The following is a 24,163-nucleotide window of genomic DNA, read 5'->3' on the forward strand; positions in this document are numbered from 1 at the left end:
TAAAATATATATTATTTTTATTATATTTTGTTAATGTATATATTAACAAAACAGAAGCTGTTGTTTTAGATAAAATACTTCCTGACTTCCTGACACTGTGAAAAACAAACTGGACTTTCTGAATCATAGACAGTGTGAAAGACAAAGGGGAAAAACGAATGTGAGTCAGAGCAAGTAACAGTGCATGTTTAGCTGCTTCTTTCACAAGGCCACGCTTAGCCGAGGCACATCCAGCACAGGCATGCTCTTTGTGGCATCAAGTTCATCATACTCCTGTATGAGAGCTGACAGAGAGGACACAGCTTCTGCAAAAGCACATTCCTCCATCCCGTCAACTTGAAGATAATGATGGAGGTGAGCCTGCAATCGAAAAAAGACAGCATCACCATCTCAGGAACTTAAGACATACAACTGCCCCATAAAACAAATATTGTTAAAATTATATGTCATTCTAAGCAGTTGCTGAGGAAGGGGTGAGGCAGTTCTCAGTGGTAAACCCACTTGTAAAAGCCTTGCTTAAGTAAAAGTCCCTCCATATTCGTTCAAGGAACCCTAATAAATTACAGTGGGGGAACACACACACAGACTTGAAGGTAGGAGGGAAGTTGAGAAGCAGAGAGGGTTCATCTAGAAGGGAAGAGGAGAGGATAATAGGAAATATGATCAAAGTAGATACTATGTATGTAGGAAATAGTGAAAGATTAAATGCATTTTAAATGCATAGAACATTCAGCTCTAAACTGGAAGCAGGAACTTAAGTCAAATATTTTGCCTAAAGCTGTGTCCACTAGTACAAGAGTGGCATGGGTGATAATGGGTTAGCCAATGGATTTCTGATTAGATTTGAGGCCCCCTCCATTGGAGCTGTAACCCAGGACAAAAGTCCAAGACTCAGGAGGTCACAGGATGTAAAGGACAATTTTTTGTCATTGGTTTGCTAAATGGACATGTTGAAAAACTGTCCATTTATATTTATATTCATAGAATAGTTCTGCTCTCAATATTGGTCATAAAGGCTTTCTTTTTCCTTCCAGTGGATAGTACAGAGATCAGTCAAAATGTGGAGAATAATTGAGTATTGAGTACTGAGCTATAAATGGACATCTAGAGAATCCCTTTCTCCCACACCCCAGCCTCACCAAGGCTCAGGGCACACTGTAGAAGACAATGCAGAAAGACTATAAGCCGGAATATGGGAAGGAGCATTGTGAGCTTAGGTTCTAGACATGGCCACTGTGCTCCTGGACTCACGGTAGCTGTGGTTACCTACGTTAAGACCCCGCCTGCCAAGGGTGTGACATGGACTGGGAGGGTCTCAGGAGGCCCCACTCCTTGTGCGGAGCTACTGGTAGTTAATGTTTGCTGGGGAAGGGGAGTCATTCCTGCTCGTGATGTAGTCTTTGGTAAACAGTCCACGCAACAGAAACATCCACACTGGCGCCCATGCAAGCAACCATAATCAAACTCAGTGTGTCACTAGGGAAAGAAGTGAAACTAGGGGATCTTGTTGGGAAGAAGCGGTCCAAAAGGAGTGGGAGGGGAAGAGAGAGCAGTGTGGGAGGAATATAATCAGAACACATTATACACATTTGTGAAATTGTTGAATAAATGATTTCTTTTAAACAAAAATAGTATATTGCCTAAATCCTAAGAATTCACGGAATTTCTCGTTTAAAGTAGATATGCGAACTTCTCCTTGCTCATAACGAATGTAACAGATACGCTGGACAGCGTTAGCCCTGACTTCCAATCATCTCCGCCAAAGTGAGCGCAGTTACAAGGTGTGTAATCACCTTTTTCCTGTAGAGCCTCATGAACCTTTCTCTCAGTTCCATGAAGGTGGGCTTCACACACGTGTTGTTTGCTAAGGCTAATAACGAATGGGAGTGACCTACAGGTGGCACTGAACACAGGCTAGTCTTCCAGCCTTCTTGATTCCAGGAGACAAAATGCAGAGCAGGTTTCAACCTGAAATACAAAAATCCTAAGGTAAGAACTAAAGTACAAAGAACGACATTACATAGCAGCTCAGTTCACATTAGCAAAACAAGGACATCAGTAGAAGCATAGGTCTAACTGTGTCGTCTGGAATCTGCCATCTGTCTTCAAAACTGGCAGCATCTAGAACCTTCATTCAGTAACTGATGGAAGCAGATGCGGAGATTCACAGGTAAGCACTGGGCCAAACTCCTGGAGTCCAGCCATAGAGAGTGAGGAGCTGTATTACGAGCAAAGGGCCCAAAGCCACGAAGGGGAAACTCACAGAAAGGGCTGACTTGAGCTAGTGGGAGCTCACGGATTCTGGAATGACAGCTGGGGAACCTGCAGAGAACTGAACTAGGCCCTCTGAACCTGAGTGACAGTTGTGTGGCTTGGGCAGTTTATGGGGCCACTAGCAGTGGAAGCAGTATTTATCCCTAGTGCAAGAGTTGGCTTTTTGGAGCCCATGCCCTATGGAGGAATACCTTGTTCAGTCTAGATACAGAGGCGAGGGGCTAGGTCCTGCTTTAATGTGATGTGACAGACTTTCTTGACTGCCCATGGGAAGCCTCACCCTCTCTGAGGAGTGTATGAGGGGTGGGGTGGAGAAAAGGTGGGGGGAGAAGGAGGACAGAAGGGAGAGGGAACTGGGACTGGTATGTAAAATAAGATTGCTTTAAAAATGAAACACACACAAAGGGGCAGCACCATGCAACAGTATGAGGAACACCCATGTCTCCCTTGGTGCTCTGTACTAGGGAGCCACAGTTTACTGTTCTTACAGGTTACAGTTTACTGTAACCTCCACAGAGGCTGTCTTCACTACTATGCACTACACTGCCCCAACCTGTTCACGTGAATTATCTTAAAAATAAAAGCCAAACCTTTCAATATTTCTGCGAAGATCTGAAATCTGTACGTTTCCTCTAACGATGAGGGCACAGGCGAGGTAGAGACTATGTCTGGGGTCTGCTTGGATGAGCTGGTGATTTTTACTAAAGGCATCCGAAAACATCTGGTCCAATCTACAACAGGAAAGCACCACTGTTTACACAGAATGTGTCCCTTTCCATAAACATAGCCATAGAAAGAAAATATACACTGGTATGCAGCTCCTGGGTTACCTATAGTAGAGTAGATGTCGGAAACAAAGAAAATAAACCCATTAAACCCTAACAACAGAAAAGGACATCATGACAAATTAGAATAACATTTTAAAAGGTCCTTGTGGATTTTTACTAAAACTTTAAAGAATATCAACTACCACAAACTATCACAATTAAAATTAAAATGTTGATACAAGTAATATTTATAACAAAATATACCAAGCAGATTACAGAATAGTTCACTGACTTTGAAATATTTAAAATAGAGGATCAAGTCAAACACATTCCTTTTTCATTATGCTGAACTTAGAAATAAAGATTAACTTTAAATATAAAAAATTCACTTAATACTAGTTTACTACTGCTGGGCATGGTGGCACGTGCCTTTAATAATCCCAGCACTCAGGAGGCAGAGGTCAGCGGACTTCTGAGTTTGAGGCCAGCCTGGTCTACAGAGCAAGAGTTTCCAGGACAGCCAGAACCACAAAGAGAAGTCCTGCCTCCAAAAAAATGGGAGAAAAAAAATTTACTACCAGTATTCATTCGATGTCCACATCAAAGCGCTCACCTTTAACCAGGATGTGCTGATGTGCAGTGAACAATCAGCGATCACAACCCATACACCACACACTGCTTCCCCTGCTGAGATCATTATGGGATCCCTGGCAGATGCTGGCGCCAACGGCCCTTTTGCTAAAATAAAGTTTATTAGCATCACTTGTAATACCCCTGAAGTATAGAACTGTTACCAAAACTTTAATTGTAAAAAGAGATTTCTGAGGGCTTGTGAGATGGCTCCATGGTTAGGAGCGTGTACTGCTCTGCAGCGGGCCCGAGTTCAAGTCCCAGTACCCACAGAGAGCAGCTCCCCTCCAGGGGATCTGTAGGCACCTGCACTCACGCTCACATACACACTCACTCATACACTTAAATTAAATTAAAATAAAAACCTTAAAACAACAACAAAACAACCCTTTGGGCCCACAAGATGGCTCAGCAGGTGCTTGCTATCAAGCCCGGCAACCTGGATTCAATTCCCAGGACTCCATGATGGAGAGAACTGAATCCAACAAGGTGTTTTCTGTTCCTCAAACACACCAAGGCACACACAAAATAAAAATTTAAAAATGTAATAAAGATAGTAATAAAAAAGTATTTTTAATTTCTCCTCTAATTTACAGTCACCCACAGCAAATACCAGTGTGAGCCTTTGAAGCTCATCATCACTGTATAAGCTAAAAGCATCTTTTCTTTTTTAAAAAAAATCATTCATTCATTCATTCATTCATTCATTTATGTTATCTGTTTAAGCCATGTGTTTGTCTGCACCACACAGGCATGCCTGGTGATCCTGGAGACCAGAAGAGGTGCCAGAACCCCTGGAACTGGAGTTACAGATAGCTATGAGCCATCTATGTGGGTTCTGGGGGTTCCCAGGGCTTCATGAATGCTAGGCAGCACTCTACTAACTGAGCAACATCTCAGCTACTTTGTTATTTGTAATTTTTTGAGATAATCTCACTGTGTATCCCAGACTGGCCTGGTCCCCAAGTGCTAGTACTACAGGTATGTACAACCACGCCAGCCTAAAGACATTTTTTCACTTTTATTTTTTGAGACAGGATCTCACCATGTGGATCTGGCACATCACTTGCCAGATCCACTAGCCCACGCTGGCCTCAAACTCGTAAGAGATCTGTCTATCTCTGCCTCCTGAGAGCTGGGATTAAAGGCGAGTGCTATCAAGTTTGGCCTTGAAAACATCTTCAAGCTGGTTTGAAGATAATATGCAATACATATAAAGCCTTCTATGGTGCTTGGCTGTGGTTAAGAACTTTAAAAGATACCATTTCGTCTACCCCACAAACAGTAAGATGAAGAATTTACGACATTTGCCCAAGATCCTACAACTAGCAACAGAATCAGAATTCAAGCCTGCCAGATTCTATTAATTTTCAAAAGTCAAAAAATTTAGTTATCAAGTTTGGCTTCAGTTTAATACTACATTTTAAAATGATTTACTTCTAAATAAATATTTGCCTAATAAAAAACGACTGTCACTAACTACATTTTATAAGATTCTCACCAAAAAAAGATATAAATAATCTGAGTTAATATAAACTTTTTTTCGCTGAAATTTCACTTCAAGTTCTCAGGAAAATGGAAGCCAGTTCTACCTTACCTTCGAGGGGGAATGTTCACATCTGCCAGAGTGTACAGAGGTGTAAGGCTTGACACAAGATAATGAAGCTGAGGGAAAGGAACCAAGTTCATACTGATCTCATTCAAGTCCATATTAAGGGATCCCTCAAATCTTGCAGAGCTAAAAGGCCAACATTAGAACAATGAGAAATGTTTTCACTTAAAAACCATAATTCAGCAGGTAATCTTCTCATATTCCTTCTTAGCAATTCTTATTTCCAGATTTCTAATGTGCAAGCAACATCTACTATACTTGTTTATTATACAAGCAAGAGTATCTTATTTAAATAGACATAATGAGTTCAACACCTACAGGACCAGTGCTTAATGTGGAAATTTTTACTATATTTATTAAGGGTTTGATTAATATACTCATAATCATAAAATCATAATCAATCTTAACTGCTTGAAAGATTTGAGACCCAAGACATGAAAATGTTTTGTCTCTAAAGATGTATAGATTAGCTGGTTCACAGCATGGCAGCACATCTACAAGAGGCTGCTGAGCATGGAACTCCCACTAGTGCTCCAAGTAACAACCTTGGAGAAATGCTGGCTTAACACATGAAAACACAACACAAAATGAGTAGCAAAAATTGGCCTTGATGGAAACAAAAATCAGACACAAAGTTGGGCAGGAGGAGGGCTTAGAGGGTTAGTATGACCAAATTATGTTGTAAGAAATTCTCGTAGAACTAATAAAAACGTGTCAGACAAATCTGGACAGAAAAACTATAAAAGAAGCTCCTACAACTTAGAACAACCAAATAAAAGCAACTAGGCTGGGCCCCTAGCCAAGTGGTTCAGTGCTTGTTTCAACACATTCAAGAACTGGATTTAACAGTGTCCCCAAATCAAACAAAAGAATAAAACACCACTAAAGTAAACACTGCAAAGGTACAGTGACTTTGCCAGCATCCTGAGAGGGTTACCTTGTCAGGCTGAGGAGCAGATTGGCCACAATGTTGTTCATTGCGTCAAAAGGCTTCTTGGGGCACTTTGTAACAGTCCCCATATTCGTGGTAACTAGACTCTTAGGCTTCACAGCTGCACCCAACTTGCCAGAAGTTACAAGATCAATTTTGCTAATGATGTCAAATAAAGACTTGAGAAAAAAAAATAATATTGGGTGAGAAACTACTAGTGAATCATTTAGATGGCATTTTACTAGGCAAGAAAAGAAAAACAATTCAAACTTATTCTTTCTCTTAGAGAAGGTTAAAAACTGAAGAGAATACTGAACAAACACAAATGCATGTATATAACACAGAACTGAATGAATATAAAATATGTCCGGAGTCCAGTACCATTTCTTACTTGGTTGTCAATGGGCAGCACACAGTCTGCGTGCTCATTCAGTTCCTTCATGGCCAGCATGCTGTTGTAAGGCGAGGTGATGACATCGTCCTCACTCGAAGGATAAACCGCTGTCACAAATCTGTACACATCTGGGAATTCATCTTCGAGCACCTTTAGCAGAAACGTGCCAAGTCCAGATCCTGTTCCTGAGAAGCGACGTTTTAAGAAGAAAACAACAAATAACACAAACGGTTTGAAGTCTAATTCTGAAGGACCCAGAGAGCACAGGTGATGTAGGTGGGCCTTCTGTCTATTGTTACTTTCATTGGTTAATAAAGAGACTGCCTTGGCCTTTTTGATAGGCCAGCCCTTAGGTGGGTGGAGTAGACAGAACAGAATGCTGGGAGGAAGAAGGCAGTGAGGCAGTCGCCATGACTCTCCTCTCCGAGATGGATACGGGTTAGAATCCTCCCGGTAAGCCACCACCTCGTGGTGCTACACAGATTATTAGAAATGGGTTAGATCAGTATGTAAGAGTTAGCCAATAAGAGGCTACAGATAACGGGCCAGGCAGTGTTTAAATGAATACAGTTTCCGTGTAATTATTTCGGGGTAAGCTAGCTGGGATCCAGGTGGGAATGCAGCCCGCTGCTCCTTTTACACACAGGCAAGGCTTCAAGGCTGAGGTGGAGAATTCCATTTCAGGTTCTGAGCATGAGTCTGGGATGGCTTTCTCTAATCTTCTTTTGTATTTAAGTCATTATATAACTGTTACAAGGAGAGGGTCCCTTGTTCGTCCTGGCTGCCCAGCGAGCTTACACCCGAAATAACCACACAGAAACTGTATTAATTAAAACACTGCTTGGCCTATTAGCTCTAACTTACTGGCTAACTCTTACATATTCGTTTAATCCATCTCCATTAATTTGTGTATTGCCATGTGGCCGTGGCTTACTGGAGATTCTAACTGGCGTTCATCTCAGGCAGTGGATCCATGGCTTCTGACTCTGCCCTTCTTCCTCCCAGCATTCAGTTCTGTCTTCTCCACCTACCTAAGTTCCGCCCTATCAACTAGGCCAAGGCAGTTTCTTTACTCATTAACCAATGAAAGCAACACAAAACAGAAGGAACTCCTACACCAGAAAACAAATAAACTGAATATGAAAAATTCAACTAAGAGAGCATCCAGTATTCCTGATAAAAGCAACTTAAAAAACAAAAACAAAATTGACAGCTTTTGTCCACCCCTTATTCTCAAAGGGGCGAGAAGAAATTTCCTAACAGAATGTTTTCCCAGGAAGATAGTGGCCTTCACCTCTCCCACCCGGGAGATTCCAAGCACAAAGTCACTTAGCCCAGCCAGCCACCTGGTACAGGCTGATAAAGATGGCCTTGCTCTAAGAACAAGGACAAAGCTGACTTAGCAGGATAGGAGGGAGCAAAAGTCCTTGCACCCCTGCCAAAGCAGCTTCAAAGAGTCTCTTTGTAGTTATGCCTTTAAAAGCTTACCCCACAGAGGAGATACGACTCCTCTCTACCTCACTGCAGCGGGGTCAGAGATAGATTCCAAACATGTTTATATTACGCTAATTAAACCTTGCTTATTACAATCTGGGCCTCTCTGGTGGTTTCTCTCTGGGGGTCATAATCTGGGCACAACACTTTGGTCTCAAGATACATATTGTCTCAATGACACAGAAAACTATCATGTCATCAAGAAACTTCAAACACCCAATAAAATATGTTCATCTTGTTTACAAAGTTTCAAACACAACATGTTCCCAATGTCCATTTAAATGAAGAAACCCTGGAAATCTCATTAATAATTTAATGTCTAAAGTCACATTATACAAATTTAGAAAATTTTAAGGACTTAAAGGAAAACAGTGGCTTCTATAGCTTACTTCTATAGCTTACTTCTATGATACTCAGTGATAAAGCTAGTAAGAGTGCTTTTTAAGTTGAAACAGGAGAAAGTAGCAATGTGTCAAAAGTAAATGGATAAGTAGTTTTCTGAATTGTGTTTATACACATATGTAATTTATTACGTTAAAATGTGGAGCCAAAACTCCCAGGTGGGTGTATCATGTGGGCCTTGGGCCTGCCCTTCCCCCACCTTCTATAACTGTATTACCCAGTTCTTCACTGGGAACATTGTATATGACAATGTCATTTTTGCAAGCCTCAGAATGTAAAATTTTAATCTCAGTTTTAGGAAGAAAAGGATGTTAATTTTTTCTTCCAAACCTTGTTAATTACCATTTTAAAATTAGCACACTAATCTTGTTTCTTTTTAATGAACAGGAGAGCAAAATACTTCCATTCCAAATTAGAGACTCATCTGGGAACACAAAGCAATGCAGACCATGCTTCAAGCTCAGCAATTACTACTGTGAAATGAGTGCTCTTTAAGTAACTGACTGAAGTCATTTCTTTTATCTTCAGTTTTCTTATTGCAGGGAGGTGTGGGAAGGTTTGAAGGTGGTTAATAAAAGAGTTATTAGTATCCTCATAATGGCAAGTAACATAAGAACATGAAAAAGAAAAGTTCAACTCCACTTGGGATATAGGAACAAAGAAGCATCTCTCAAAAGTGCATGCATGCTGAAGTGTGTTTGAAATATTACAAGAGAATCTAAAACTGAAAAAATATTCAAAATTAAAAAAAGAAAAATAGGTTCATAGTGAGATTCTCACAATGTTTTATATGTGTGTACATGCTTCTTTATGTTTCCATACTTCTTTGTGTATGTGCTCATGTACTGCAGGTATGTGTACATATGGAGGCCAAAAGACAATACCAGGTATTTTTCAAGTGCTATCCACCACTTTGCTTGAGACAGTCTCCCACTGACCTGGAGTTGGTTGTCCAGCGAACCCCGGGGCTCATCTGTCTCTTGCTCCCTGAAATTACAAGCATGTGCCTCCACACCCAGCCTTTTTATGTGGGCTCTGAGGCTCAAACTCAGGTCCTCATGCTTGTGGCATAAACATTTTATTTTTCAGTAAGTTATCTTAGCCCCAACTTCACAAACTTTTAAGATGAAATATACAAACACTGCAGCATACATATACCTATCAGGTAAATCCAGTCTACCTCATGGGTCGTATGTACTCTAGGCTAGCTATGAATGTGGCCCAACACGGTATGTGAAGCATTATGAGGTGGTTTTTCTGCACATGGTGCTTGAGCACGAAGCCTCTAGTTGATACTGTGTCTCAGTGTGAAAAGGCTGAACATGCCTGCCTGATCTAAAAATAAGACTGATATTTGCAAAATGAATTCCCACTTACATGCAACTTCCTTACAGGCAAATGAGTGATTCCTACCTCCTCCCATGGAGTGTATGACGAAGAAACACTGCAAACAGTCACACTGCTCTGCTGACTTGCGGAGCTTCTCTAGAATCTGTTCCCGGTAAAGACTTCCAAAAACCTTGTGACCCACAGCCCTGAAAATAAGAACACAGATTAAAAAAAAAAGAATTCCCTGATTTATTACTTGATGATTTTATTATTACTACTCTAAATAAAGATTGAACAAAAATGAAGAAACTATTTAAATTGTACTAAGAAATCTATTCTTTCACGTAATAAATTCTATTTATTATAGATTGATTACATACCAAAAATTCTCAAAAATACTGGTAAGTAACCTATTGTTTTCTAATTGTATTTTCAATTTTCTCCAGATAAATTATAAAAAAATAAGAATTTAGCTATTTTGTTTCCATTTAAACTAAACTCTGAACCACAGTGAATTTACATATTAAAAAGAATGAGGTCAGCTCAACATAACAAAATGAAAAATTTCAAACTAATTTATCTGGTTTAAAATGGGAAAAGCTGGTCATATCACTTAGGAGATGAAATGGCAGTGAAGAGTCTGAGCTGTCTTTGTTAATCACATCTTGGAGCACCACTGTGATACAACACAAGGTAAAAAGATCTCCCCGTTACACACAGCTTCGCACACTGCAAACATTACATAATGATTATACACAACCAGGGGAAGGCTAGGTGGGTGGTCAGGTAGGCTCATTTCTTAAGTGACTGGTCCCTGGTTTCCTGACACATGGAATTCAAATTCATGCTTTAATAAACTATACACCAGAACAAACAACATGAAGCAAATTAATTTTAAAGTAACAACAACAAATCCATGTGAATTAAACTTTAACTATTGGGCGTGGCTTTCTCCATAAAGAGGTCACATATATAAGACAGCCTGTATCAGACTGGATAGGAGGATCCTGGTTTGGTTTGGATCTGTTAATTCTACTTGTAGGAGTCCGGTACCAGCCTGGACCATAAATTATTTCTCTGGACCAGAGGGGAGGCATGGGAATAAAGACACAACTCACGTGGCTTTATCGGAAGGGAGATTCTCAGAGATCCCTCATGAAATCCTAAGTTCGCATCCTGAAAATTCGCCCGTGTTTAATCTCTAAACAGCTTTTATACCAAAACGTAAACTGAGGGGGTAATTCATTAGCATTCTGTTCCTAGGTAACCAAGTAAATGGCTTTAGTTACATTCACACCTTTCTATGCCCTCTCTGTCACATCTTCCTACTCTGTATGCCAGCTTTGTCACGTAGGCTCAATGAACATCTCTTTCCCAAGCATCCTCCAAATTACAAGGGAGCAGAATAACATTAGCATATGCTACCCTCTGTTAGGTTTTCTCAAAAGGCTAGGTGACTGCCTTCTGTGAGGCCAGGTGCAAACTATGGCCTGAGAGTCTGGCTGCCATACAATGTAGACATACGGGCCTGTATAACATACGGCCTTACATCTACTGATTTAGACCAACAGGAGAAGTTGAAGAATCAAATAAGGTAATGAATTGTTACCACCCTCAGGCAAATTTTGACTCTAAAACAGCATAGACTTTTAAAAAGTTATTCTTAAAAAATTACAAATATTTACCCTTTTTGCCATCATGTCAAAACTGCATTTAATATTCTGCATAGCCATTTTTTTTAAAAAATTTTATCTGTTTTGAGCTATACATTTCTCTCCACTCTTTCCTTCCACTCTGTCCCCTTCCACTCTTCCCTCTGTCCTCCACATTCCCAATTTATTTAGGAGATCTTGTCCTTTTCTCCTTCCTAGGCGAATCCATATATGTCACTCTTAGGGTCTTCTCTGTTGTCTAGGTTCTCTAGGGTTGTAGACTGTAGGCTAGTTTTTTTCTTTATGTCTAGAAGCCCCTTGAGTGAATACATATTTGTCTTTCTGGGTCTAGGTTACTCTGTATGTTTTTTTTTTTCTTCCTAGTTCCGTCCATTTGCCTGCAAAGTTCAAGATGTCATTGTTTTTTACCGCTGAGTAGTACTTCATTGTGTAAATGTACAACATTTTCCTTATCCATTCTTCAGTTGAGGGGCACCCAGGTTGTTTCCAGGTTCTGGCTATTACAATAATGCTACAGTGAACATAGTTGAGCAAATGCCCTTGTGATATGATTGAGCATTCTTTGGGTATATACACAAAAGTGGTATTGCTGGACCTTGAGGTAGATTTGAGCACTAATTTTCTGAGAAACCGCCATACTGATTTCCAAAGCAGTTGTACAAGTTTGCATTCCCACCAGCAATGGGGGAGTGTTCCCTGTGGAGGCCCAAAAATGTGAGCCTATTTCCACCTTGTTGGATGATCAGAGAGTTTGGAGGTTACTCAAACTTGATGACAACAATCAGGGCTACACATCCTTACTCAGGATGTGGTTACTTGGTTCTTTTGACATTAAGATGGTCATACAGATAGATCCACTCTACCCTGATAGATGGTCAGGATATGTAAGCATACTTCTGCTCCTTCTTTGGTAATAGAAGGTTACCTGGGGAGTGGCTGCCTTCAGGATACTTGGTCTAGGGTGGCTTTACAGTCCGAAGAGCAGAATGCTAATGATTTGATGTCTCAAAGTGTTAAAGCAATTAACTGCTTGAGTTGTCCTTTGTATCATGTTAAAGAAGTCTTTTTGTTCCTTCTTCCCCCTTTTGTATCAGGGTATAAAAGTGTATGGAAAATTAAACATGGGTGATTTCAGTATTCACTGGAACTGCCTCCCAGCACTATCCTAGGTTTTCTGTTTTATTCATGTCTTCTTATTCTTTACTTATTTTTTGGATCCCCATGCCCCCACCATGGCAAGTGGCATTTTTGTTGAGGCTGGTCCCAGACAGTTCCCCTTACTCCACATCCTCTCTAGCATAAACATTTTTTGATATTGGCATTCTGACAGGTTAAAGATAGTATCTCGGAGTTGTTTTGATTTGTATTTCTCTGATGGATAAGGAAGAAGGTTGAGCATGTCCTTAAGCATCTTTCGGCTATTAGAGAGTTCACTGTTGAGAGTTCTCTGTTTAGGTCTATACCTCATTTTCTTAGTGAATTATTTTTGTTTTTTTTTCCTTTGAGACAGGGTTTCTCTGTAGTTTTGGAGCCTGCCCTGGGATTAGCTCCTGTAGACCAGGCTGGCCTTTAACTCACAGAGATCCGCTTGCCTCTCCCTCTCAAGTCCCCCACCTGGCAATTATTTGTTCTTTTGATGTCTAAATTTTTGAGTTCTTTGTATATTTTGGAGACCAGCCTGCTGTCAGATGTGGGGTTGAAGATTTTTTCCCATTCTGCAGGCTGTCGTTTTGTCTTGTTGACTGTGTTCTTTGCTTTATAGAAGCTTCTCAGTTTCAGGAGGTCCCATTTATTAACTGTTGGTCTCAGTGTCTCTGCCACTGGAGGTATATTTAGGAAGCAGTCTCCTGTGCCAATGCACTCAAGAGAACTTCCCACTTTTTCTTCTGTGAGAGCCAGTGTAGTCAGTTTTATGTCGAGGTCTTCAATCCACTTGGACTTGAGTTCTCTGCATGGCAATAGATAAGGATCTATTTACATTCTTCTACATGTCAATATCCAATTATGCCAGCATCATTTGTTGAAGATGCTTTTTTTTTTCATTTTATCAGGTGTTTGTAGGTGTGTAGATTGATATCCAGGTGTTTGATTCTATTCCATTGGTCATCCTGTCTATTTTTATGCCAATTCCAACCTGTTTTTTGGTTTTTCGGGAAAGGGTTTCTCTGTATAACGGTCCTAGCTGTCCTGGAACTAGCTCTTATAGACTAGCCTGGTCTCAAACTCACAGAGATCTGCCTGCCTCTATCTCCTGAGTGATGGGATTCATACTATAGCTCTATGTTAGAGTTTGAAGTCAGGGATTGTGATACTTCCAGAAATTTCTTTATTGTACAGGATTGTTTTGGCTATCCTAAGTTTTTTAAAAAAGTTTTCCATGTGAAGTTGAATATTATTCTTTTAAGATCTGTGAAAAATTTTGCTGGGATTTTGATAGATATTGCATTGGATTTGTAGATTGCTTTTGGTAAGACTGCCATTTTTACTATGTTAATTCTACCTATCCAAGAGCATGGGAGATCTTTCCATTTTTCTGTTGTTATCTTTGATTTCTTTCCTCAATGATTTAAAGTTCTTGTCATACAGGTCTTTCACTTGTTTGGTTAAAGTTACCCCTAGATATTTTATCTTATTTGTGGCTGTTGTAAAGGTGATGTTTCTCTGATTTCATTTTAAGCCTGTTTATCATTTGTATAAAGGAATGCTACTGAATTTTTTTTTTTGAGTTGATCTTGTATCCTGCTATATTACTGAATTTGTTTATTAGTTTAGGAGTTCCCTGGTAGAATTTTTGAGGTCACTTATGTATACTATAATATCACCCATTTCCTTTAAGCTTTTCAATTTTGTGGAGTACAGGTTTTAGAAGTATGATCTGATGATTTCGTGGATTTCCTCAATGTCTGTTCTTATGTCCCCGTTTTATTTCTGATTTATTAATTTGCATACTCTCTCTCTGCCTTTTGGTTAGTGTAGATAAAAGTTTGTCTATTTTGTTGATTTTATTGAAGAACTAACTCTTTGTCTCATAGATTCTTTGTATTGTTTTGTTTCTATTTTGTTGATTTTAACTCTCAGTTTGATTATTTCCTGTTGTCTAGCCTTTCTGGCTAGTTTGCTTCTTTTTGTTCTGGGATTTCAGGTATCTTTTTTAATTTGCTAGTGTGGGATTTTTCTAACTTCTTTATGCAGGCATTTAGTGCTTGAACTTTCCTCTTAGCACTGCTTTTATTGTGTACCATAAGTTTGGATATGTTATGTGGTCATTTTCAATAAATTTTAGGAAGTGTTTAATTTCTTTAGTTCTTCCTTGACCCAGTGGTCATTCACTTGAGCATTGTTCAGTCTTCATGAGTTTGTGGGCTTTTTGCAATTAGTGTTGCTGCTGAATATGAATAATTTTTAAAAGTACTTAAAACATTTAAGAATTTAGGGTATCAATTTCTCATGATTAATTTTCTATTTAAAAAAAAGCAGAAGTAGAATTGAAAGTAAATCCTGGCAGCTTCTGGGCATCATAAAGCATCATCATCAACTAATTAATTATTAAAAGACGAGGCAGATACTTTTGTGTGGCAAATTGCACTTTGCTTTCATTACAGCAGGACCTATTAGGACAAGGCACGGAATGCTCAACTTCTTCAAATGACACTGAGTATGTGCTCACCAATTGTTTCCCGAGCCAGAAATATCAGTGATGAGCTGCTTGCTATCAAACACATCTCTCAGCGGTCCCTGGAGAATTTCATTAACTACTCCTTCTTCCATGTCAATCAAAACTGCCTGGAAAAAGAGAATTTCAATTTGGAATATTTTCTCTAGTAATTTATAACTTCAAGAATTCATGAGTTGTAAGTTATACTGTTCTTTTTCACAATTTAAGGTTAATTAAAATGTTTCTTCATGTAATCTATTGTAAGATTAAAGGCATGCACCACCAATACCTGGTTAACCTTTCCTTTTCTTATAATCAAAGACTACCAACCAACAACCAGAAGGGAAAGACAAACTTGCAGAGAAACAATTAACTCAAATTTTACTGCCATGTTACAAAGTAAGAACCCCAGAAAATGCATCTTACTCGTGCTTTTAAAGAGGATATTCTTCCTTTGGAAATACTGCTGCCATCACCACCCACTCTGAAACAAAAAGAAATTGAGAAAGGGTCATAAGACTTTCCAGGACTGGTAGTGTTCGCTTTCATTTTCCCCTTCTGCCATACTGGTCCAGGTGACTCAAACTCAAGTCCTCGGCTTGGCAGCAAGCCCCTGACCTGCTGCGCCACCTTGCCAACCTCAGTATCTATGTCTTTGAGGCTGGCAGTTTTGTGAGATAACTGGGTATTTTTCTTGTTTAAATTACTGTTAATTAGCGATTCTGCTGCAGCCAACACATCAAATGATATAAGACTACATACCACTCAGTCCATTTCTAGAACCTAAGAATAAGCATAGCGTATAGGTCAATATAATTCACAAGACAGAGGCGAGACGAGGAGCTGATTAAACACAGGTATTTCAGGCCAGCAGTAAGCGAACTATAATCCCCAGGTCAACGCCAATCAGTTGCCTGCTTTGCTAAAGGGAATTTTGTTTAAATGCAGCCATCTCCATTTGTTCATGTGCTATTATCCATGAAGACAGACGAATACCTGCAACAAGACCTTATGCTCTGAAAAGTGTCCAACTATTTCCTATCTGTTTTCTCGTGCCTTCACTATTGGTATATATACTATTGGTATATATTGGTATATATATCATGTCGTTAAAAAGGATTAATTTGATAGGCAGGTGTATACAAAGATGTGGTAGCAGTTTTCATAAGGGTTTTTGGGTACCACACCTGTGGAACAGAGGCTGGAACACACACCACAGAAGAGAGATGCCCATGCCTTTCCGTCCTCTCCAAACTCTAGACTGAGGAAATACACTGCTTTCATTTAAAAGTATATGACCCACAAGGTGGATGAGAATTACATGAAAACCCTCAGACTGTCAAATATGTAATAAATTTTATTTTATTAACTAGCAAAGAATTTGGTTTCATTATATTATTTTTCAAACATTTCTGTTTTTGTTTCTCTCCCCGAAGCTTCCTTCCTGTTTTCATGTTACATATTGACCTCCTGCCTCCACCTCTGCCTCTCTCTTAGTCCCCTCGCATGACCTATCTAGTTCTACTCAACCATGTAATCAAACTATGTAAGACGCGATGATCAAGAAAGGAAGGCGTGCTGTGGTGGAAATGTAGGCCCTACATCAGCTCAGCAAGAATCATGGCCAGCAAGGGGCGCTGATCCTCTAGCAGAAGATTCATCAGAGGGGGAAACCTGACCCAGTACCAGAAGATCCATTAGAGAACATGTGAAGGAAGAGATGGGCAGACGCCAAGGCAAGAATTCCTCCAACAATCTGAAAAACAACATGAAAACACCAGATCCCAGCGATCTTATTACAGAAGGACTTGAACACCCTGTTCCGGAAGAAGTGGAAAACAGTGCCATTATGAAAGCAATAGAGTCCCTTAAACAGGGTATGAATAACTTAAAGAAGTGGAATAGAAGTATAACAAAAAGATTGAAGAAATGAGTAAAGAAATGGAAGAGAAATAAAACAAAAGGTTTGAAGAACTGAGTAAATCCGTAAACGACACCCTGGGAAACCAAGAAAAAACAATCAAACAGGTAATGGAAACAGTTCAAGAATTGAAAGCGGAAATGAAGGCAATGAAGAAAACAAACCGAGGGCCAGCTGGATATGGAAAATCGAGGTAAACAAACAGAGACTTCAGAAACAAGCATAACCAATAGAATACAAGAGATAGAAGAACGAATCTCAGATTATGAAGACACCATAGAGAAAATAAATGCTCTGACCAAGAAAACAGCAAATCCAAAAAATTCTCATCACAAAACATTCAGGAAATCTGGGACATAATAAAAAAACCAAATCTAAGAATAATAGGGGGAGAAGAAGGAGAAGAATTGCAGATCAAAGGCCCAGAAAATATATTCAACAAAATTATAGAAGAAAACTTTTCCAACCTAAAGAATGATATTCCTATGAAGGTTCAAGAAGCATACAGAACACCGAATAGACTGGATCCAAAAACAAAAACAAAAAAAAAAAACCATCCCCTCACCATATAATAATCAAAACACAAAGCATTCAGATTAAAGAAAGAGTATTAAGAGCTGCAAAGGAAAAAGGTCAAGTAACTTATAAAGGTAAACCTATCAGACTTACACCAGACTTCTCTATGGAAACCATGAAAGTCAGAAGGTCCTGGATAGAGGTACTGCAGAAACTAAGAGACCATGGATGCAAGCCCAGACTACTATACCCAGCCAAGCTATCGTTCACTATCAAAGGAGAAAACAAAATATTCCAGGATAAAAAAAAAATTTAAACAATACGTAGCTACAAATCTGGCCTTACAGAAAGTATTAGAAGGAAAATCACAACCCAAGGAATCCAACATTCCCAACACTGCCTACAATAACTCAGATATCTAGCAACCCTTCACAAGCACAATGCAAAGAAGGGAAACACATATACTCTACTACCCCCCCCCCAAAAAAAATAACCGGAGTCAACAACCACTGGTCATTAATATCACTTAATATCAATGGACTCAATTCACCTATAAAAAGGCACAGACGTAGAGATTGGATATGAAAACAGGATCCAACATTCTGCTGTTTACAAGAAACACACCTCAACCACAAAGACAGACACCTACTCAGGGTAAAAAGGGTTGGGAAAAGGTTTTCCAAGCAAATGGACCTAAGAAACAAGCGGGTGTGGCCATTCTAATATCTAACAAAATCGACTTCAAACTAAAATCAATCAGAAGAGACGGAGATGGACATTTCATACTCATAACAGGAACAATCCATCAGGAAGAAGTCTCAATCCTGAATATCTATGCCCCTAATATAAAGCCACGCACTTATGAAAAAGAAACACTTGTAGAACTCAAGGCAGTCATCAAACCACACACACTAATAGTAGGAGACTTCAACACACCTCTCTCACCAATGGACAGGTCAATCAGACAGAAACCTAACAGAGAAATAAGAGAATTATTGGAGGTATTGAATCAAATGGACTTAACAGACATCTATAGAACATTCCACCCAAATAGGAAAGAATATACCTTCTTCTCTGCAGCTCATGGAACCTTCTTGAAAATTGACCACATACTCAGTAACAAAGCAAACTTTCACAGATACAAAAAAATATTAGTAACCACCTGTGTCTTGTCGGATCACCATGGAATAAACTTAGAATTCAATAACAATTCGAACACCAGAAAGTCTACAAACGCGTGGAAGTTGAACAGTCAACTACTGAATCATCCCTGGGTCAAGGAAGAAATAAAGAAAGAAATTAAAGTCTTCCTTGAATTTAATGAAAATAAAGACACAACATACTCAAACCTATGGGACACAATGAAAGCAGTGCTAAGAGGAAAGTTCATAGCACTAAGTGTCCAATTAAAGAAAATGGAGAAAGCACACATTGGAGACTTAACAGCACACCTGAAAGCTCTGGAAAAACAAAGAAGCAGACTCACCCAGGAGGAGTAGAAGACTGGAAATAATCAAACTGAGGGCTGAAATCAACAAAATAGAAACACAGAAAACAATCCAAAGAATCAACGAAACAAAAAGTTGGTTCTTGGAGAAAATCAACAAGATTGACAAACCCCTATCCAAACTAATCAAATGGCAGAGAGAGAACACGCAAATTAACAAGATCAGAAATGAAAAGGGGGACATAACCACAGACACAGAGGAAATTCAGAGAATCATTAGATCTTACTATGAAAGTTTATACGCCACAAAGTTGGAAAATGTACAAGAAATGGATTGGTTTTTAGATAAATACAATTTACCAAAGTTAAATCAAGACCAGGTGAACAATCTAAATAGACCTGTTAGTCGCGAAGAATTAGAAGCTGTTATCAAAAACCTCCCGACCAAAAAAAGCCCAGGGCCAGATAGTTTCAATGCAGAATTCTACCAGAACTTCCAGGAAGAGCTAATACCTACACTCCTTAATGTATTTCACAATATAGAAACAGAAGAGTCATTGCCAAACTCTTTTTATGAAGCTACAGTTACCCTGATACCAAAACCACATAAAGACACAACCAAGAAAGAGAATTATAGGCCAATCTCACTCATGAACATTGACGCAAAAATTCTCAATAAAATCCTGGCAAACCGAACCCAAGAACACATTAGAAAAATTATCCATTATGATCAAGTGGGCTTCATCCCAGAGATGCAGGGTTGGTTCAACATACGCAAATCTATCAATGTAATCCATCATATAAATAAACTGAAAGAAAAAACCATATGATCATTTCATTGGATGCTGAAAAAGCATTTGACAAAATTCAACACCCCTTTATGATAAACGTGTTGGAGAGATTGGGGATACAAGGATCATACCTAAATATAATAAAAGCAATATATAGCAAGCCAACAGCTAACATCAAATTGAATGGAAACTCAAAGCCATTCCACTAAAATCAGGAACACGACAAGGCTGTCCACTCTCTCCATACCTCTTCAATATAGTGCTTGAAGTTCTAGCAATACAAATAAGACAACATAAGGGGATCAAGGGGATTCGAATTGGAAAGGATGAAGTTAAACTTTCGTTATTTGCTGACGATATGATAGTGTACATAAGAGACCCCAAAAACTCTACCAAAGAACTCCTACAGCTGATAAACACCTTTAGTAATGTGGCAGGATACAAGATCAACTCCAAAAAATCAGTTGCCTTCCTATATACAAAGGATAAAGAAGCAGAGAGGGAAATCAGAGAAGCATCACCTTTCATGATAGCCACAAATAGCATAAAATATCTTGGGGTAACTCTAACCAAGGAAGTGAAAGACCTATTTGACAAGAACTTTAAGTCCTTGAAGAAAGAAATTGAGGAAAATACCAGAAAATGGAATGACCTCCCCTGCTCTTGGATTGGGAGAATCAACATAGTAAAAATTGCAATTCTACCAAAAACAATCTATAGATTCAATGCAATCCCCATCAAAATCCCATCAAACTTCTTCACAGACCTTGAGAGAACAATAATCAAGTTTATATGGCAAAACAAAAAACCCAGGATAGCCAAAACAATCTTATACAATAAAGGAACTTCTGGAGGCATTACCATCCCTGACTTCAAACTCTATTACAGAGCAACAGTATTGAAAACGGCTTGGTATTGGCATAACAACAGAGAAGTCGACCTATGGAATCGAATAGAAGACCCGGATATTAACCCACAAACCTATGAACACCTGATTTTTGACAAGGGAGCTAAAGGTGTGCAATGGAAGAAGGAAAGCATCTTTAACAAATGGTGCTGGCATAACTGGATGTCAATCTGTAGAAGAATGAAAGTAGATCCATATCTATCACCATGCATAAAACTCAAGTCCAAATGGATTAAAGACATCAACATTAATCTGTCCACTTTGAATCTGATAGAAGAGAAAGTGGGAAGTAGTCTACAAGATATAGGCACAGGAGATCACTTCCTAAGTAGAACCCCAGTAGCACAGACAATAAGAGAATCAATGAATAAATGGGACCTACTGAAACTGAGAAGCTTCTGTAAAGCAAAGGACACTGTCAGTAACACAAAAAGGCTACCTTCTGAATGGGAGAAGATCTTCACCAACCCCTCATCAGACAAAGGTCTGATCTCCAAAATATACCAAGAACTCAAGAAACTAGACACTAAAACTCTAATTAACCCAAATAAAAAATGGGGTACTGAACTGAACAGAGAATTCTCAACAGATGAACTTTGAATGGCCAAAAGGCACTTAAGGTCATGTTCAACCTTCTTAGCGATCAGGGAAATGCAAATCAAAACAACTTTGAGATACCATCTTACACCTGTCAGAATAGCCAAACTCAAAAACACCAATGATAGCCTATGCTGGAGAGGATGTGGAGTGAGGGGAACACTCATCCATTGTTGGTGGGAATGCAAACTTGTGCAGCCACTGTGGAAATCAGTGTGGCGGTTTCTCAGGAAACTGGGAGTCAACCTCCCTCAGGATCCAGCAATTCCACTCTTGGAAATATACCCAAGACATGACCTGTCATACTATAAAAGCATTTGTTCAACTTGTTCATAGCAGCATTATTTGTAATAGCCAGAACATGGAAACAACCTAGGTGCCCCTCAATAGAAGAATGGTTAAAAAAGGTGTGGAACACATTAGAGTTTTACTCAGCGGTAAAAAGCAATGACATCTTGAATTTTGCATGCAAATGGATGGAAATAGAAAACGCTTTACTGAGTGAGGTAACCCAGACCCAAAAAGAGGAATATGGTATGTACTCACTCATAAGTGGATTCTAGCCATAGTTAAAGGTCTTTGAGCCTATAATTCGTGATCCCAGAGAAGCTAAATAAGAAGGTGAACCTGAAGAAAATCATATAGTTATCCTCCTGGATATTGGAAGTAGACAAGAGTGCCAGGCAAACTTGGGTGCACGAGGGGCTGGGGGGTGGAAGTAAGGGGAGATGGATAGGGAGAGGGGAGAGGGAGAGGATTGGGAATGGCTTGGGGGAATGGGATGGGGGGAGGGAGGAAGGATGGATATGGGAGCAGGGAAGTATATATCTCAACTAAGGGAGCCATTTTAGGGTTTGCAAGAGACTTGATTCTGGAGGGGTTCCCAGGCCCAAGGAGAGGTCCCCAGATTGTTCCCTGGGCAGCAGAGAAGAGGGTGCCTGAACTGGCCTTGGCCCATAACCATACTGATGAATATTTTGCATATCACCATAGAACCTTCATCTGGCGATGGATGGAGATAGAGACAGAGACACATATTGGAACACTGGACTTAACTCCCTAGGTCCAAATGAGAAGCAGGAGGAGGGAGAACATGAGCAAGAAAGGCAGGACCAGAGGGAACCTTCATCTGACGATAGATGGAGATAGAGACGGAGACCCACATTGGAGCACTGGACCGAGCCCCCAAGGTCCAAATGAGGAGCAGAAGGGAGGGGAAAATGAAAAAGGAAATCAGGACCGTGAGGGTGCGTTCACCCTCTGTCACAAGGGGACTGATCTAATGAGAGCTCCAAGGCCAGCTGGACTGGGACTGAATGAGCACGTGATCAAACAGGAGTCTCTGAATGTGGCTGACATGGGGGCTGACTGAAAAGCCATTGACAGTGGCACTAGGTCTTTTTCGTCTGCATGTACTGGCTTTTTGGGATCCTAGTCTGTTTGAATGCTCACCTTCCTGGACCTGGAGGGAGGGGGGAGCAACTTGAACTTCCCACAGGGCAGGAAACCCTGACTGCTCTTAGGACTGGAGAGGGAGGAGGAGAGGGAGTGGGGGGAATGGGAGGGTCTGGGGAGGAGGGGAGGAAGTGGAAATTTTTATAAACAAATAAATAAATAAATTTAAAAAAAAAAGAAAGGAAGGCATGGCAGTGAACTAGTGAGAGAAGCATGCGAAAGGACTATTACCCAGACATCTGCGAACACGTACTTGAGGGGGAGGATATTGAGGGCCCCTAGTAAGTGAACTGCTCTAACACCTCCCCAGAGCAGCTCTTCTTCCTGTGACCCCCATGAAAGGGTTGTTGGACCCTGAGGGATCTCAATCCATGGGTTGAGAAACTCTGTTCTAAGGTCAAATAGTCAATGAAAACCGACCCATGACATGACCGACTCATGAGGTTTCTCTGACTGAAACATCATTCCAAAGTTAATGCCGTCTCTTTAAAGGCTCCTTTTGTTCCTTACTGAAGCCTGTCAAGGAAGCCTGCTGCTTGGCAGGTATGAAAATGTGACATGAGAACGGTCTTCAGTCACATCAGCAGACCTGGCTGACACCATCTCAGCCAGGGACTGCTTCCAGAACCCTGGAAAGCAATCCTTCCACTCTGCTGACCCCAAAGGAAGGAATCAATGCCAATGCAGAGAAGGACTCTCATCCCCTTACCTGGTATCCACGTTCCTGAAGAAACTGCTGAGTGCATCGTCATAAATTCCTTTCTAAACATAAAGCAAATAAAGCATTTAAGTTTATTTTCTCCCAAGTCCTTCCAATTTTAGTAATTCTACACCGCTGAAAGGGTCACCATGCAACTCTTAGAAAAAGAAACCCAGGTTGATTCTTCCAATTGCATCTAAAGAGTAAGATACCAATAGAACTCCTGGTTAAACTTGAGAGAGCGATGAAAAATGTATGCCATATAGGACTGTACAGCTGGCACACCAAGTGAGAATTTCCTGGGATACTCGATCGTCTGACATGTTATCTACTTTATAGCGCTTTCACCTATAGAACCCACTGCCTTTCAAAAACGTTAAAAAAAAAAAAAAAGGAAGACCGCTGAGAATTAGGGTCACCCAAGAACAAACTCTTTGGCCAGTGTCTTCTGCCTGTGACTTACAGCAACATGGGTTTAAAAATCAAACTAGCTACGTTCAACATGGGAAGATCCTATGCAACTTACAATAAAGATGTAAAGGCAATTTATGGCATAGATAAAACCGCTCAAATGAGACCAGCATGGTCTACACAGCGAGTCCCAGGTCAGTCGGGGCCCCGTAGCGAGACCATAGCGAGAGTCAAGCCTCAAGAGAAGCCTTCCTTCT

At 40.0% G+C, this 24,163-nt stretch overlaps 1 protein-coding gene across 1 annotated transcript in view; it reads right to left on the reverse strand.

Annotated features, from left to right (window-relative positions):
* The window catches only part of Tube1 (tubulin epsilon 1), a 24,527-nt gene continuing 364 nt past the window's right edge, over positions 1 to 24,163 (reverse strand). The window contains exons 3-12 of the mRNA XM_048425195.3: positions 23,505 to 23,557; positions 15,588 to 15,645; positions 15,174 to 15,289; positions 9,918 to 10,039; positions 6,606 to 6,793; positions 6,221 to 6,393; positions 5,269 to 5,409; positions 2,865 to 3,005; positions 1,794 to 1,968; positions 1 to 360 (exon numbers count right to left, since the gene is read on the reverse strand). Coding sequence (XP_048281152.1) covers positions 202 to 360; positions 1,794 to 1,968; positions 2,865 to 3,005; positions 5,269 to 5,409; positions 6,221 to 6,393; positions 6,606 to 6,793; positions 9,918 to 10,039; positions 15,174 to 15,289; positions 15,588 to 15,645; positions 23,505 to 23,557 — 1,326 coding nt within the window. The 3' untranslated portion in view covers positions 1 to 201. The remainder of the gene's footprint in view (positions 361 to 1,793; positions 1,969 to 2,864; positions 3,006 to 5,268; positions 5,410 to 6,220; positions 6,394 to 6,605; positions 6,794 to 9,917; positions 10,040 to 15,173; positions 15,290 to 15,587; positions 15,646 to 23,504; positions 23,558 to 24,163) is intronic.

The sequence above is a fragment of the Myodes glareolus genome, chromosome 1, assembly GCF_982192425.1.
Source record: "Myodes glareolus chromosome 1, mMyoGla1.1, whole genome shotgun sequence".
In the NCBI taxonomy this organism is placed as follows: Eukaryota; Metazoa; Chordata; class Mammalia; order Rodentia; family Cricetidae; genus Myodes; species Myodes glareolus.